The sequence below is a fragment of the Aythya ferina genome (assembly GCF_964211825.1).
Source record: "Aythya ferina genome assembly, chromosome: 9".
NCBI lineage: Eukaryota > Metazoa > Chordata > Aves > Anseriformes > Anatidae > Aythya > Aythya ferina.
Window position 1 is genome coordinate 26,103,249 of NC_140305.1, and position 16,394 is coordinate 26,119,642.

Here is a 16,394-nt window from a genome sequence, read left to right on the forward strand (position 1 = left end):
ACAGAGACCCAAGGTCGTGTAAGTTCCCCAAAGGGACATAAAAAGTTTACAGATCCTAAGGAGAAGGAGTAGGAAAATCTTGGTCTCACTTTGCTTCAGCTGCGTACCTGGGAGATGTATTCATAAAAAACAGAGTTTTCCATTTAGCAGTTCAACTTCCCGAGGCCTCCTTTAACATCAGCCAGGTGCTCTGCACAGTTGTTCATTAGCGAAGGCCTTCACTTGATGGTTGTTTATTGTTTATGTTGAAATGAGGCTTTAAAACACAGCAACATGTAAAATGAACCTGGATTTCTGCAGGAATTTCCAACTTTGGAAGAAGCTAATTTCATAGACAGGCAAACATTATAATTACCTGCAGCTGAACAAGAAATACTCCAGCTAGTGTAATAACTTAATGGATTTACTCACCTGGTGCCTACTGAAGAGTCACTTTGTACTGCATACAGCACTGCATCCAGAGGCTGGCGTAAGCGCGCTGCAGCGAGTCAGCATCAGCTCGCTCCCTGTGAGCACAGTAACGGATGGCAGCAGTGCTCTCCTCTAATTGTGTGTGATGTGTGCTTAAACTGCCTCTGCCTAATTGCGTTTTGCTTCCTGTCATTCCAATACGTACGTACCATTACACGCCGAGTTACTACGGCTCTAACCACTTCTGAAGAAAATCCCTGTGCTGGTGAGGAGGTGGCTGTGCCACGGGCAGCTCAGGTGCCCTCCAAACACGCAGCAGCAGCTGGGCAGGGCTTGTTTGGCTGCCTGGCTGAAGTGGAGTTGCAGAAGGGTAAAAGAGGAGCTGAAAACACTCTGATAACTCCAAAGAACAGCCACATCTCGAAGAGCACCAAAGGGGACAAGCTGCAGATAGACAGCAGTTTGTGTAACCTGGTTGTGTTTTAATGCTCCGTGTTGGGCATTTCGCAAGTCAGTTGTCCTCAAGGGACTCTGACTTTTGATTCCTGTTAAGCTGGAGGAAATCCTGCTGTGCATCAGTGCAGACGGTGGCACGCAAAGGCACACACATGAAATAGAAGCTGCTGCCATTCTGCTGTGACCTCGAGGCCCTGTGTCATTCCCTTCCTAAGGCAGTCGGGCTGTGTACCAGCCAGGCGCTGGCTGAATCAGTCAGTGGTATCAGAGCAAAACCTGTCTTAGTACGAGCAACGTCTAAATGCTGTAACACATTTTCAACTGGCAGTAGCCTTAATCGTGGTGATGGTCAGTCAGTCAGTCAGATCCCACCCTGCATTTTTCTAGGTTAAAAGTTTGTGACTGGTTTGTTGACAGTGGTTTTTTTGGGTGTGTTTGACACACCTCATTCAGGGCAGTTTGCTAGAAGAGCCTACAAATGTTTTTGCATTTGCTTCTTTCCTAACACCTTAAGTGAGATCTGGGCCCTGCTCCTGGTGTTGTCGCTGTTATGTTTCCTTCAGAGATCTGAGGTGGGGAAACATGAACTTCACTGAAAAAGGAGGGTTCAGTGACACAAGATGTAAAGACTCGCTTTCGGTATTTTCATTTTAACATTGCCACGAGGCTTGCCAATAACTTGTCACTTGTGCAGCACAGCAACACCTGTCTGTGCGTTCGGTACGGTGCAGTCTCACTGGGGACTACAAAGCTGCTTCATTCAAAAGCGCAGCCACTCGTGTGCTCCAGCTGCTCCAGCAGCACAAGCAGGCGGGCACGGTCCCGCTCCTTGTTGCAGCACTGTGGCACTGACTGATGACATCCCCTATTTTTTGAGATCTGTAATGTTGATGTAGCTCAGGACACCGCATCAGGAATTTTTGGGTGGATCTGACAGCGAGTCAGGGAAGGTTTTAACAGCGTTTGTGTTTCCCTCCAGGTGGATTCATCAGCTTTAATGGCTCCTGGCGTGTTCAGGGGATCCTGGCCATGTCCCGCTCGCTGGGGGATTACCCTCTGAAGAACCTGAATGTTGTCATTCCCGACCCCGACATCCTCACCTTTGACCTGGACAAACTGCAGCCAGAGTTCATGATCCTGGCATCCGACGGCCTGTGGGATGCTTTCAGCAACGAGGAGGCTGTCCGGTTCATCAAGGAACGCTTGGATGAGCCACACTTTGGTGCAAAGAGTATAGTTCTACAGTCCTTTTACAGAGGCTGCCCTGATAATATAACAGTGATGGTGGTGAAGTTCAGGAATAGCAGCAAAACAGAAGAACAATAATTACCAGTGGTTCTCTGCCTCACGCTGAACTTAAAACAAACTCTTACATTTTAAACATAGTGGAAGGCTCTAGTAAATACCATTAAGATTCTCCACGAAAAGAACAGATCCCTCTGGTCTTTGTTCTTCGCTTAACAGAAGGAGCAATACAACCAACACGTTTTGAGTGATTATCAGAATTAAGTTTGTTCACACCTATCTGTCTCCTATGACCTTGCTGCTCCTTAGAAGCTAACTGTAATCTTCCATTTCAGAATTTTCTTTCAAAATCCTGCGTATGCTTTTCACTTGATTTTTTACCTCTCATTTCTAACAGAGGTTTGTTGAGATGCACGGCGGGGCAGGGCAGCGCTGCCAATAGCAGGTGGTAGTGATGGTGCTTCTCACTTGTAGGTGTGACTTTTCAGGACGATGCTCTAATGTTTCTCATCTCTTTTCTTTTTAATCTGCAGTGATGAGGTTGTGTTGGAGGAGGTCTGTGTCGGGCTGTTAGTGGTACGAGGAGGAGCCAGCTGTTTGCCCGCTGTCACACAGCTGGCTCGCGCTTTGCTTCCCCTCCCACCCCGCATTAAATAACCCCTGCCGAGCACGTGGTTAGGTGTAGGTACTGAGCTACCCGAAGACACACACTTGTCCAGTCCGAGCACTGCTTTACCAGCATTTCTTCTACTCCACAGTGTTAAACTCCAGCAGGATACTGGCGGTCTGAGCTCTGTCACCTCCTCTATCAAACAAACAAACAAAACCAAGCTCTGTTGCGCTAGCAGAATGCCTGTCATTGCCTGAGACTCACCTTTCTGTTATTTTTTTCGCATGGACTTTTCATAGGCATGTAAGAGAACAATGCAAGATAAAATTCATTTCCTTGGTGACTGTTTGGAAAACTAATCAAAGCAGAAGTTCCTTAGAGCTACCTAGGTGGAAGTCACGCCTCTTAAAGACTTCTTTGTAGCACCGCAGGTTAATTTGTGGTTTTAATTCGGGGGAAGGCCTCCTTAGAACGTTTTTTTGGTTTAATGGATTAATGCCAAACAGTGTCACCTCACTGTTGAGATGAAAGCTTGTGATAAATCTAGATAAAAATATTTTTAGATCTAACTTTCAATATGTAATTGTATTTTGGAACCTGTGACTGTTGTAAGTTTAAGCAATGGCATTCTGAGTGTGCCATCTGATAACGTAGTCGGCTGCTTCATGAACAAGGGGCAGCAGTGGCGGCATGACAGGACAGCGCGTGTCAGGGGAACAGAGTCAGGGCCCAAGTCGGATGTTGGTGTTTTGGGTGGCTTGCCTACCTGGATTGTGTCCCCTGGGACTCCTGCCCCCTTCAGAACGTGCTCCTGGATGATCTGCTGCCGTCTCTTGTCGTGGAGGTAGTGGCAGTTCTCCGGAATTGGTCCCTGGGCTGAACCAGGGCCATCGGCTGTAGTTAGAGAATAACTAACACTGCTTCTTGGGTGAGGATACAAAGTAATTAGACAAAAAGCTATCGCCCACATAAAGCATTTGCTGGGAAAGTGGCTTGCAGGTCTCTGCAAGCTCTGTTGTGGCTGTGTTAGCAGGTAGGATGTCTCTCAAGATGAGAGCGCAAATTGTGCTTTCTGTGCAGGGAGTTCCCAGCTCAGTCTTTTCATTTTTATTTCTAGGTTAGTTCTGTCCTACCAAACTTCCCTTCTTGAGTTTGTTTGGAGATAATCCCAATTTTTAGCTGGAGATGTTGCTATTGCCAGTGCTCTCCAACATGTACACGTGGCCTTCAGCTGCCTCTTCTCGGTCAAAGCTGCAAGTAGAGCCCCTTGGCTCCGAGTGGAGGACAAAGACACAGAAGTACAGAAGTGTCCAGCGTGCTCTGAAGCCAGCCTGAGTGGCCCTTCCCCAGAGGATGGAAGGTTTCAGGCGTTTTTAATCCCTTGAACAGGAAGAACAGCTTTCAGGGAATTTGGAACACAGATTTGCATTTAAATCGAGTGGGTACCCAGAAATGCTGATAATTGCAGGGTTCCTCCGTTGTTTTATTTTGAAGAAGTATTTGAGGTCAAATGCTGTGCAATGAAAACCTCGTGTGCTATTTTCAAGGGAGTGCTAAATCACATCATAATGCTACAGCAGCAGGATCGAAACCGGGCTCTAGGCAGAGCTCATGGTGCATGGAGCATTTGCCTTTCCTTTCTCCTTCACAGGTGATGGTTCTGTTGTGCTGGCTTTCCTGTGTAGAGCAGAGATTGGATGTTTATCAAAACAGCTGCCCAGAGAGAAGAAGAATTAGACCTAGCAGTCCACAGAAGTCTGAAGCAGAGAGGCTTGTGCAGCAGTGACAGAACCACCAGTCCGTCACGGGCATCTGAGAACTTGGAAGCAGAACAATGGGCAGCTCCAAAACAAAATGTGTAGCCTAACCCCACTTCAGTGAGAAGCTTATGGCTGCAGTAAACCTCTCCACAGCACACGTTCCTGAGGCTGGCAAGCATTGCTGAGGAATTCCAGGCCTCCTGAGCACGGCTGCCTTTCTGGGTGCTCTAGCACTTGAGATAGCTGGGAAGTGAGGTAGCGGGAAACGCGTGCCTTCAGAGCCCCGTAGCTGCCATAGGAAGCGGAGGGAGGGAGTAAAGCGAGCTCTCCCATGGCCTGCTTGAAGAATTTAAGAAAACTCACAGCACAATGCAGAAGTGTCCTGCAGGCTTGCTTGGATATTTATGCCAGGATTCCCTCACGCCCGTGGCTGCCCTGTCAGCTACTGACTCGGCTCTGTCTCAGCCTTTCAGCGTTTGCAGTTACAGCAGTGGTTGCTCCAGCCCCTTCAGCTGTCTCTGTAACACTCCCGCCCCGGTAGCAGCTCCCTTCCTGGCCACGGGTGTTCAGGCAGTGATCTCTGGTGATGCTGCTGGCATTTGTTGTCTTGTCTTGCTTTGGTTTACTTTTAAAGAACTGGTAACAGCTGCTCTAGGTTTAGAGATGAAGGAGTAGTGGAGATGGAGGCTTCGTGCAGTCTTCCTTGTCCAGGCACGGTGCCTGCCCATGTTCCCTGCCAGATCTCTGTTTGCTAACCCAGTTTTAGCTCTGCAGCTTTCTGGCTGTGCCGATTTGTGCCAAATTCTGCTCTGATCCATGCAGCTAGCTGCCCCATGACCAGGTTAAGTAACGTCCATATTGCTTATCCAGCCTAAAAGACCTAGGGCCTGATTCTCCTGCCTTACTCATGCAGCCTGTATCTGGAAGGAGCTCCCAGCCATGCAGCAGGACATCGCTCAGCATCGGGGCGGCAGGACCCCCACCCGCCACCCCGGCTGCTTAGAGCAGACGTGGCAGAGCCCCCTCCTTGCCTTAGGTGTTGGAAGTTTTTTGTCAGTTAAGCTCCATCAGCGACATCTGCTCATCAGGCAAGCGCATCTACCGGCAGAAAGCTGATGCATGAAGTTGCTGCCAAAGAGCATCTTTTGTAGGGTCCAATGTGAAAACTGTGCCTGTACCCGGTCATCCTGCCCAGGGCTGCACCTCGCCGTTTGCTGCTCCCGGTGCCCCGAGGGAGCTCCACGGTTGCGGGGCGCTCTCACAGCTCCGCCTCGTGGTCGGCCCCAGGCACGGCCCGGGCAGTGCCGAGCTCAGAGCCGCGCTGCGGGCACACAGGCACGGGACGAGGAGATTTGAGGCTCCATTGCCCCTTGTGCGCGCTCCCCGGGAGGCTGGCGCAGGCCCGTGCTCTCAGGCTGAATTTTGCAGCACCTCACGACACCGGTGGCTGCACTCCGGTGTTTGTCTGCGGGCTCCAAACATCTGCCTGAGCGCAGCTCGCTCAGACCACAGCAACAAGCTGGGAATGCTCCCGAACTCATCGCTGGTCCCGTGCGAAACACGTGCCACTGCTTTTGGTGGGCACCCGGTGCTGGTGGCAGGGCAGGGCTGTGCTGTCTCTGGGGACAGATGGTCACAGGTAACGTTCTGGGGGCTGCAGCAGCTCTGGAGGCCTAACATTTCTACAAGCACTAAATCTGAAAGGAATGAGTCCATTTTATTGATCGGTATTTAGATAAATACAAATAAAGTAAATGCCATCTAACATAACGAAGAATTGTCTGCTGACTTGCAAACATAAGGTCGGCATCAAAACTACTGTTACTGTTATCAGAGTATTATACCACTTACACGTAAAATTTAAAAAGTTGTGAAGATTTTGGGATACAGAAATCAGTACTAGAACACTGCATCAGCTTGAACTAACTGCTACATCACCACTAATGCTGAATCTTGAAAATAAAGTTTGTTCAGCTGCTTCTCAGAATAGATGGCATTCTGGCTTTACATAGTATTGATATATTGCAAATGTATGCAGAGAACCATTTAGTAAATGATTATATCAAAGGAAAAAGCCACAACTCATCAGCCTTTTCTAAAGTAGTTTGTTCGGCCTCCATCCGGAGATCTGGCCGTACACAACTGCACGATTAAGGGACTTACAACGTGCTGCAGTGTGACAGCTGTAAGACCAGAGCTGCTGCCCCTCCGCGTTACCAATCTGCTATAACTTAGCATTCTAAATCTGAGGGCTCATATCTAGTAAGACATATACAGTTAAGCTAATAGTGATTTGCATTTTGAATTACTTGTATTTACGTAGTAGTGACAGGCTCAGGTAAGCAGCTGTTTTAAATACTGGTTTCCCCCAGGTAGCCAGAGGTTCCGGGTTTCAGTTTATCACCAGTTACACGAACCATTGCAGACTTACTGTGCTCCGTTAAGCAAAGTGTGCAGTCAGAGCAGCTGACGCCTGTCTAAAGCCATAAATAGAGAGGCTGACATCAAGAGCAATTCTGGACTAAAGTTTTGAAATCCACTTTTATGAGTGCGTCAGCTCCTACATCTGGCATTAAGGACAAACGGAGGTGGTTGAGCAATAGGGAAATAAAGCTTTCACCCTGCATTTAAAGCACCAGCCGTGTGTTCTTTGAAGCCTGTGCAGACCCGTTAGTACCTCTTGGGACAAAGGTGCCCAGAAATCTTTTTCAGCCTGTACACAGCAAAGCTAAATGAATAATCATTGGTAGCACTTTAGAAATGAAAATATGGGGCTGAGAAGCCTTGCTCTCTGCCCACTCCTACACTGCGTTCAGGGGCGTGAGGGTAATCTGGACAAAAGTGTACTTTAACTGCGTGTGCTTTAATCCTGGTAATTAGGAGAACAGCCACAATCAAGCTGTGTGACAAATACCTGCTCAGTGCCCCCAGCAAGCAGGGCTGTGCCTGTGCCACCACGCTTCCAGGACCCCATGACATTCAGTTGGCCAAAAGCAGCACGAGTTTGCTCCTGTGCCTCTGCTCATGCGCTCACTTGGCCTCATCTGCCAATGAAATCAGACTTTCACGCCAGAACTGGCAAAGTCCCCATGTGATTTTTCAACTTTGTCTTTTGAGTAAGAAAACAATGAGTAATGTTAAAGAGTTGCCTTTGGAAAAAAGTTCTGTGGAGTTAGTTCCACTCTGTACCGAACCATTACACTGCTCCGTGATAAACTGTTTCTTTCAGTGGTTAGCAAGTCCTGGATTTACAAATGAAGTTCACTTTTGTACATTTCAAATCCGCCTGCCTTTAACATGTCAAACTATACCAACCATGCTAGCATTAAGGACAAAGCTAACAGGGGCCGGGGCTGCAAAAACAACTTTAAAGCTATATCGCACGAGTATTACACTGAGTGCCTGCAAAACCACTTCTACACATGGCATTTGGAAGTGCTCTCAAAAAAAAAATGACCAAGAAGAACTCATTATGAAAATGAAGTGCACAGTGAGGGTTCTGTACGGGTAGCGCGGATGTTTATTGGAGAACAGCCTATACAACACACAAGATAAAACCACCACGCTTAAGCAATTCGTCCTGGTGAAAGACAGCTTCCATTTAGTACAACGTCGCTGCATTCTCTTAGATAAGAGCCTCTTCAGGCTTCTGTCTTAACATTTTTTCTCTCAAAAACACGTGTTTTTGAGATTGCATCTTTACTGCAAGCTCAGGGGAGGCTACACTTTCCTCTTACTTCCAGGCCCACCACGCAGCACTACTGAGAGGAGCAGCGAGGACACGGGCTGTGTCACCCCAGGGCAGAGAGCAGACCGGGATGCTTGTGACATCTACGCACCGTCGTCACTCACACTATAAAAAACCTCATTCGGATTTGGATTAATGTGGCCTGGAAAATGAACGTGCTGCGTAGCAACTGTGGGAAGGCCTGAGGTAAACAGTGCTCAGGAGAGGTCACCTGGGGTGAACGCCGTGTTTTTAAATGCTTATTTCATAACAAGAAAATTAAGTGCAGTCCCACAAGTGCAGGTGAGACAAACTGTCCCACAGAAGATAGAATGTCTCCTCGTACCAGGGGCAGGTGGACAGGGCCTGTAGCTAGGACTCACAGAACAGCAGTGTCTCGGTCAGACTGTGCTTTCTTACGGCCTGTGAAAGAAAGCATCTTTATGATTTTCACAAACCCAGTCTATGTTTCTGTTTTTCACAAGTTGGGGTTTCTCTAAAATGAGGACTAATAAACCATCTGCCGTGCTTTATTTTAACTGTTTGCTTTCCTTCCTACGTGGAGTCCTTTCATTCGGCTATGGCTTGCAGCAATACCCAGTAACTGCGTTACAACTTGACAAGCTTAACTTAACCATCAGACTGCAGAAAGCTTTCCATCTCTTTCCCCCACCACTCTACTGTAAGCAAATCACAGGAAACTTAATAAATGACCAACGTGGTACACATTGGTCAGACAAAAATAGAGACAAGAAATGGGCAGTAGAGCTCTGCCTCCCCACCGCCTTCACCACCGCTAACGTACCTGGTAGGCACATCAGCAACTCAGTGTCACTTTGGTTGGTTAACCTCCAGTCAGCTTCGAGTTTAATTTTTTTTAAATATGGTGAAATTACATCATTTACTGTACAGCCATTCATGAGGTACTTACCACTTGCTCTGAGATCTTTTAGTACTAACTAGAGAGCGCACCATAAAACTTAGAAAGATGTGCCCACCGGTCTGCGTGCTCTCACGCTGAGCTGGTTGTAGAGAATAATGCCTCCGGATTTGCAGCACACGCGTAGTGGCTTATACTGAACTTGGTTATTTTCAAACATCCACAACACACAGAAGCATTTTGATGTAGGAACTCTGTGAAACAACGTACAGGCAAGACAGGCTTGAAATGTCAGGCTGTAAACCTTTTGCTGTTCACCCTGAAGTAGTTTCCAGACATCTTTGACCAATGGATTATCAGCTTTTTCAAAACAGAAACATATCAATATCATAACTGCTTGGCATTTTATGTTAATATGGCTTTCTGAGCCACCTGCGTGCACGGTAAAAAGAATCTTAGGATTTGGAAAAATCTTAGCCTGTGGTTTATGCATAATTTCAGTAAGCAGATGCTATAAAATTTGGGCCCAGCACTGATTTAAATGCTTGTATTAGTCCCCTGTCTTAAGCTCTTTTACCTGTTGCATGGCTGCTCACACCAGAAACTCTCCCGATATTTGCTTTAAGCAGAACCATTAGCTTAGTTGTGTGTTTTTCCAGCCTTTAAGCAATAATAAGGTCAAACTCAAATACAAACTAGATTTGGGAAAGAATTTCAGAAAAAAAAAAAGAAAAAAAAAAGAATCAGGAATACTTTGCAGTGCAGAACTGATGTTCCCTTTAAATGACAATTTCAGGTGGCATAAACAGCTCGCGGTGTATATAAAGCTGCATTTGTGAAAGCAAAAGCCTTGTAATCTATAATCAGCATTATCATTCTGGGGTGCAAATATGAAACTACCTTGCTTGGTGACGGTCACATTTTTACTGCAGCACTGCACAGCCATTTACCCCGGGTACTCCTTTTTATTCTCTCACCAGGAGCACTGTCTGCTTTATCTACCCAGTTGCTAAAGATTTCATAGTCTTTCATAACCACATTTTTTTGAAAAAGCAATACAAACTATGCTGTAGTATCAGTGTTCTTGTGACAATTTATTTCTAAACATTTTACATGGCAGGCTTAAAAAAACAATGGCTTTGTTTTATTTAGAGGTATAAACAATCAAAGAGCAAGTTAACCATTTCTCACAGAGCTCTCAGGATCTGACCACAGTTCTACAACAATCAAATAACAGATCCTAAAACAACAGGAATAGCTGTAGTTTTATCTCTGTTTCGGGAGCTACAACAGCATTCTTTCCTCGGTTATGCAATGCAGTATCTTTAGCTATTTGGTTTAACAAAAAAAAAAATGTATTTTTGAAAAGCTTTGACCCATACGTTCTTAGAACACTGAAATCTGAAATACTTGTCTAGGCAGTATTTTCCCCAATACATCATTTTTATATATATTAAAAAAGTCCTATACTTCCGTCATAGAACTATGTAGTTATGGAGAAGACAGCAGAATTCAATACTGACCGTAACCACAGCATAACAAAAACATTGGTGAAACCTCAGTCTTGGTACCAGAGGCTTCTGTACCTCTTCTAATTTGTCTCTAAGAGACTATCTGAAAGACAGCCAAATGTAAATATATCATAACACGTTAGCTATAGTACAAATAAAGTGGCAGTGCTCTGTCATTCTAGATGTACAGGATGTAACTATAGTCTCCGCTGTGTAGTAGATGTGTCTAGAATAATTATGTTAATGTAATTGCAAATTCTGTATCGTTGTCTATTAGAAGTGTAAACTACTGAAACCTTGGTCTTGCCGCTATGAATAAAGTGATTAGAATACCCATCTTTACAGACACAGTACTCTTTGTCTTCTTTACGTTAGAAGCCCAGAACCTCATACTTCTTTCACTTTAATACTTGAAGCACGAAGACTATTTCTGAAATGGATATAAAGTTTTGAATGGATGTGAAGTGTGGTGCCAGGAACCCTCGGGATGCATCAGCACACACACACGTGTATGGATACATGCGGTACCTGCGTGAGGGATGTCTCGGGCCCACACTGCACATGGAGTATTCTGGGGCCAGCCCTCTACTGGTCTGTGAACGTTACTAATGCTCCTTGTAAGGCACCAAACCAGTTCTGGTTTACATGTATATAAATACACATACACGTGCACACAGAGTGCATCCCCTTTTCAGAACTTCCCCTTGGCTTCTGCACACCCCACAAATCCAGAGCCCTGGGACACTCGGAATGATTACAGAGGGGTTTCTGTGTCAGTACAAAGGTAGCTCCAAGTTTCGTGCTGGGCAGAGAACAAGTATCTGAAGGCAGCAAAGGATGATGCAGTCACAAAAACAACAAAAGAAATCAAGTTAGGCAGTACCCTGAGAAGCATCTTCCAAGCTAGTTTCTTGGCATAAACATAACTCCTGTAACATTTTATAATCTCCAGGAGATTCAGGCAGAAATCCCATGGTTACAGCATACAGCGTGCAGAAGCATACTCCAGGACAGGACAGCATACTCCAAAGTATCCTGCATGCATAGGATATACATGTATACATTGAAAAGTGCTTTGCAAATTCCTGATATTTTCACTTAAGAATATGAGAACATCCCAGGAAATGCTGCCATCGCAGCTTTCCCCCAGCAGCACAGTTGTCCTTCAGCCAAAGTCAGCTCAACAACCGTGCTTTTGTTTCGTGTGGCCCTGTGTGTTAGTTGAACACTTTTGCAGTACAATTCTAGGTTTAAGACAGTACAGGTTTAAGCTCATGTACATTTATACAGAATCAAAGGCAAGTAACTGAAGTGTTGGATGACAAATCCTGCCAAAACTGGATCATTTCACTAGGCTTAATGCCATGTACTGCAATCAAATGCCTATACTTACAGATATCAAAATTAATTTTATAAAGAAAGAACCGTTCTTCTTCTGGAATGAAGATGTTCACCTTGAGTATATTTAAGCAAATTCCAACATAAACATCCTCAAATTTAATAGGTCTGATATGATTCATCATTTCATAAACCCTCAGCGCCAGGTTTCCGTCCAATATATAACCCATGCCACTGCAGTACGGCGGATAAAAACTGAAAGGATATTCATCGTACGAGATGTACGTTTTCTTGTAGAAGCCTCTGTAAGCGAAGCTACCTATAAAAGGGTAACCAGTGAAAATAGTTTCTGAGGAGTTGAGCTTCAGAAGAAATTTTACTAAGTTACCCGTGTTGATGAAGACATCAGAATCAGTCTTCATGACGAATCTAGCATTCGGACAGAACTCAGTCACCCATCGGAATGCCATAATTGTTTTCAAGGTCAGATTGTCGTAAGTGTCCATAAAATCTTGGCTAATTATGTCACCGTACAGGATGCTTTCATCTTCTACTGACAGTGCTGCAGACTTGTCTTCTCTTTCCATTTCCTGACCCAGTAAGAACAGGGTTAGAATCCGATGTCCCCACCAGAAGCTGTGAGATCCCCATGTTATCCTTATGGCCTGCCTTGACTCCACATCATTAGGTCTTGAAGACACCAAGATGACTAGAAACGGATTTATGTCTTTGCATTTCAAGTGTTCTCGTGACATGAAGAGGTAGGGTTGCTTGTAAACCGGTTCGTATTCATAGAAATACATGGTGTTTGCATGCTCAATCACAGTGTTTGAAGAAAAGGTGATGTACCACATTGTTACGATTGAAAATATGAGAAGCAGCAAGAAAACCCATTGTAACAGTCCCACGTACATGACACTTTCTGGAACTAGGCAATAGCTAGTTTGTAGAAGTACATCAGTGGCCTTCCAAATCTGTACCACAAGTTCTGAGGCGCATTTCTTACTGAAAAAGAAATGAAAAAGTTGTATTCAAAAGGCTATTGCTCAAACAGGATCTTTTTCTTAGCTTGTCAGCTAGAAGTGTGCTATAAAATAATGAAGACGTATCCAAGATTCACTGGTCCGGCTGTCACGTGCAGCATCCCACACACCCTGAATCAACGCGGCATCCCAGAAACGAGCATGAGCAGAACACTGAGCTGCTGCTGAGTACGCTATGGATTGAAGCCTCTTAAGCTTTCACCCTGGAAATTTCCCTTACATAAACCACATCTCAGCAAGAGATCACTCATCAAACATTTTGATCCCAAAGAAAGCCGAAAGCTCTCAGCACAATGTCTTTGACTCATTTCAATCTGGAGGAAGGAATACAGACCACAAAATCTAATGGCTACAAAGCATTTGTCAAATGGATGTTCAGAGCCTTCAGAAACGTGTAGTTTATTTCAGAGAAGGGAGGCTCTGCTAGTTTTCATGAGATGGAGCAAATCAGCCAAGACAGCAGATGAATAAAGAAGTACGGGCAAATAATTCATCCATCACCTCAGGGCTGTGCCTGGAGTCCATGCTGAAGATATAAGTGCAGTACCAGGACAAGGTACTACAGCTTGTAAGCTCAGACCACTACAGCTTTCTACAGCTACATTTAAAAATAAAATCCAATTTTTTTGTGCCCTCCATTCAGCAGTGCTTACCTTTACCATATTTCTTTAAAATTACATACACTGTGAACATGGATTAGGTATCTTTAAATGAAAATAATTACTATGTCATACCGAGAGGCTTCCAAATGATTTCTACCCCGTACTGTGAAATACAAGGACACCATACGGATAGTGGAAGGTTGAACCTCTCAGCACAATTAAATACGTTAACTTATCTTTGCGAAGATCACTGCAGAGCTTGGAGTTTTCTTGATACAAAGCATTTACCAAAAAAAAACAATGCTAGAATTTGGGTTGATTTGATTTGCCAGAGCCCACCTGCCTTCTATTTCTGTGTGAATTGACTTGAAATAAACCTTCCCTACAGGAAGTGTCCAGACTCCATTTCATCAGCGATACATAATGCACCACTTAGAATGTACTAAAGCAATTTTATACAAAAAGCTGTTTAAACAGGAGACTGATACCTCTCAGGGATGTATTACCTCCAAACCACTATGTGCTACAGGAGCTGATCCTTCCCTGAGGGTACCTCGCAGAGCTGCAGGTGACGAGGTGGCTTTTATTAAGGACTTCCTAACATGACAATGGTCTCTCCCTACCTTACACAGACACAGAACCTCAGAAGTTTTGTGTTGATTCACTTCTGTTTCTCCACACGGATTAAACACACGCGAATAAAACAAAATTGAAGTCTGGTAAGTGCAGAGGAAAGTATCATCAGGACTGTTCAAGCTACCAGTAACTTAGGGAAGTTGATTAGAACCCCAAACCACTCTCATTTCCCTTTCCTGTACGCACTCCAAGCTGGTTATTACCTTCCCAGCTTTACAGGAAGAAAAAAAGAAAGGTGCTGACTTCTTTTCTCTTTGTACACCAACCTAGCACCCAGGCGGATCACGCAGCTGCACAAGGGAGAAAAGAGGACGGGCAGCCAGAGGCGAGCTGCTGGCTCCCGCGGGCAGGCAGCGATCCATGGCAAGGAGAGGGCAGCAGCCAGCAGGTGCCAGGAGCACTGCTGATGGCAGAGAGCACTTCTGGACGTCCAAGGTCGCGTTCCTCCAGTGACACGCTGACCTCTTTGCAAGCTAGCACAGGTGCACCGCACAAGGCTCTCGTGATGGGCAGGGGTAGAAGCCACGCACCCCAAAGCATCAGGCAGCTATTTCTGTAGTGCTGAGCATCCGCAATGCAGGCCAGTCATCCTCCAAACATGTTTGGCACAGAACTCTGCTTCAAACTCATGCAGAAAAAAGGGCAAATTAAAGAGAAAACCCTCAGTGGACAGAAAAATCCACTTCTATTCCTAGCTCAGATGCTTAAATGAATGTCCAGGATTGGTCCTTCCAAGGAAATGGTTTCATTTGTGAATTTGCAGCTTCCTGGCAAGACTCGATAATGTCTGAGGTTACGCTGCCAGATGAAACCAATTGCTTTAAAACAAATTTCAGAAAGCAGTCTGAGCATGCTCTTAGGAATTTTAGATACTCATACTCTGTTATAGCTGGGTTATTAGTTAGCGTGGGCATTTTTGACAGGAAAAAAAAGTAGCAAATTATTGTAATAATTAAATTCTAATAATAACAGTAATCAATGAATAGACCGATTTAAAGGTTAAAAATACCTGCTATTAGTTATAATGCCAGAAATATAGCAAAATATTTTTTTTAATCAACTTGCAGAAATCATTTGCAAATGCATTTTAAGTTTTTGGCTTCTCAAGTTCTTACTACCGATAGAGGTATTTGTGCAAGATACCAGGCTATCCAAAACAACAGTACTGTGAAAAACACTTTCAATAATTTTTTAATGACTTCCTATTGCTTCAAGTTGTCCGGGCAATCTTAATTTTCTGTTCTAGGACAGCTTGCAGTGACTGAAGAGCTTGCGGAGGTAGCGGCCCGAAGGCAGAAACCTTTAAGAGCAAATCTGCTGTGCAGAAAGCGCTCGGTTACGTTCATTTTCATAGTCATACAGATAGCGATGCGGTATTTTGCATTGCGAGCCGGGGCTCGGAGCCGTTTACCTTGCGAGCCGTCCGGGGCTCAGCGCCCAGCTGCGGGGGAGCTGCGGGACCTGAGGCGGGCACAGCAGCGGCACCGGCGGGGCCCGCGGGCAGGGGGCCGCCGCCTCACGGCAAGGCCGCCGCGGAGAGCTCCGGGCCGGGGCGGGGCGGGGAGAGGAGGGGAGTGGAATGGAGGAGAGGGACGGGAAAGGAAGGGAAGGAAGAAAAAGGAAGGGAGGGAAGGGAGCCGAGCAGCCCGGTGCCGGGCGGCCGCCTCAGCCCAACGGCCATTCCCGCCTCAGCCCAACGGCCGTTCCCGCCTCAGCCCCCGCGCCTCAGCGGCTCCATGGCCGGGGGTCCCCCCGGCGGCCCCGCCGCCCCCTCTCTGTGTTTTATGACCCCGGGGTGTTCAGCCGAGCGTGCCCCAGCGGCTCGACAGCCTCGCCCCGGCAGAGCAAATACACCTTTGGACAACGCAGAGGTGGTTGTCACAGTGTCCCAAACGTGTGTTTGCCTGGGTGAACGCAGAGCGCTGCTTACCGCGCCGTCCTGAGGTGGCTCGCTCCGGATTAGCGCATCGGGTGCCACTCCGCATCCACAGCCCGTGGGGAGGCTGCCCGTGGCCCTTTGGAGTCGCGCTGTGCCCTCCCAGGAGGCAGCACTCGGCTGCGTGGCAGCGCTTTGCAGCCCTGCTCGTTCTGTAAGTGAATTAGGATCGAGCCCGCGGCCCTGCCCGCAGAACCTTCCAGATGCAGCCTGCTGGGTGCTGGGTGCTGGGTGACGGA

At 46.2% G+C, this 16,394-nt stretch overlaps 2 protein-coding genes across 6 annotated transcripts in view; one reads left to right on the forward strand and one right to left on the reverse strand.

Annotated features, from left to right (window-relative positions):
- Positions 1-10,950, forward strand: part of PPM1L (protein phosphatase, Mg2+/Mn2+ dependent 1L) — a 68,408-nt gene extending 57,458 nt beyond the window's left edge. The window contains exon 4 of the mRNA XM_084529763.1: positions 1,847-10,950. Within this exon, the coding sequence (XP_084385889.1) occupies positions 1,847-2,193 (347 nt within the window). The 3' untranslated portion in view covers positions 2,194-10,950. The remainder of the gene's footprint in view (positions 1-1,846) is intronic.
- On the reverse strand, positions 10,664-16,233 carry B3GALNT1 (beta-1,3-N-acetylgalactosaminyltransferase 1 (Globoside blood group)). 5 transcript variants are annotated; one of them, XM_084529764.1, is made up of 2 exons: positions 16,150-16,233; positions 10,664-12,943 (listed from the first exon to the last, which is right to left on the reverse strand). In XM_084529764.1, exon 2 carries the CDS (start codon positions 12,850-12,852, stop codon positions 11,893-11,895), a length of 960 nt encoding a protein of 319 aa, XP_084385890.1. In that variant the 5' UTR covers positions 12,853-12,943; positions 16,150-16,233; the 3' UTR covers positions 10,664-11,892. The 5 variants fall into 5 exon arrangements, with proteins under 5 accessions (XP_084385890.1, XP_084385892.1, XP_084385891.1 ...); XM_084529766.1 differs by lacking the exon at positions 16,150-16,233 and adding an exon at positions 15,631-15,758; XM_084529765.1 differs by lacking the exon at positions 16,150-16,233 and adding an exon at positions 14,750-15,600.
- Positions 16,234-16,394: the final 161 nt, after the last annotated feature.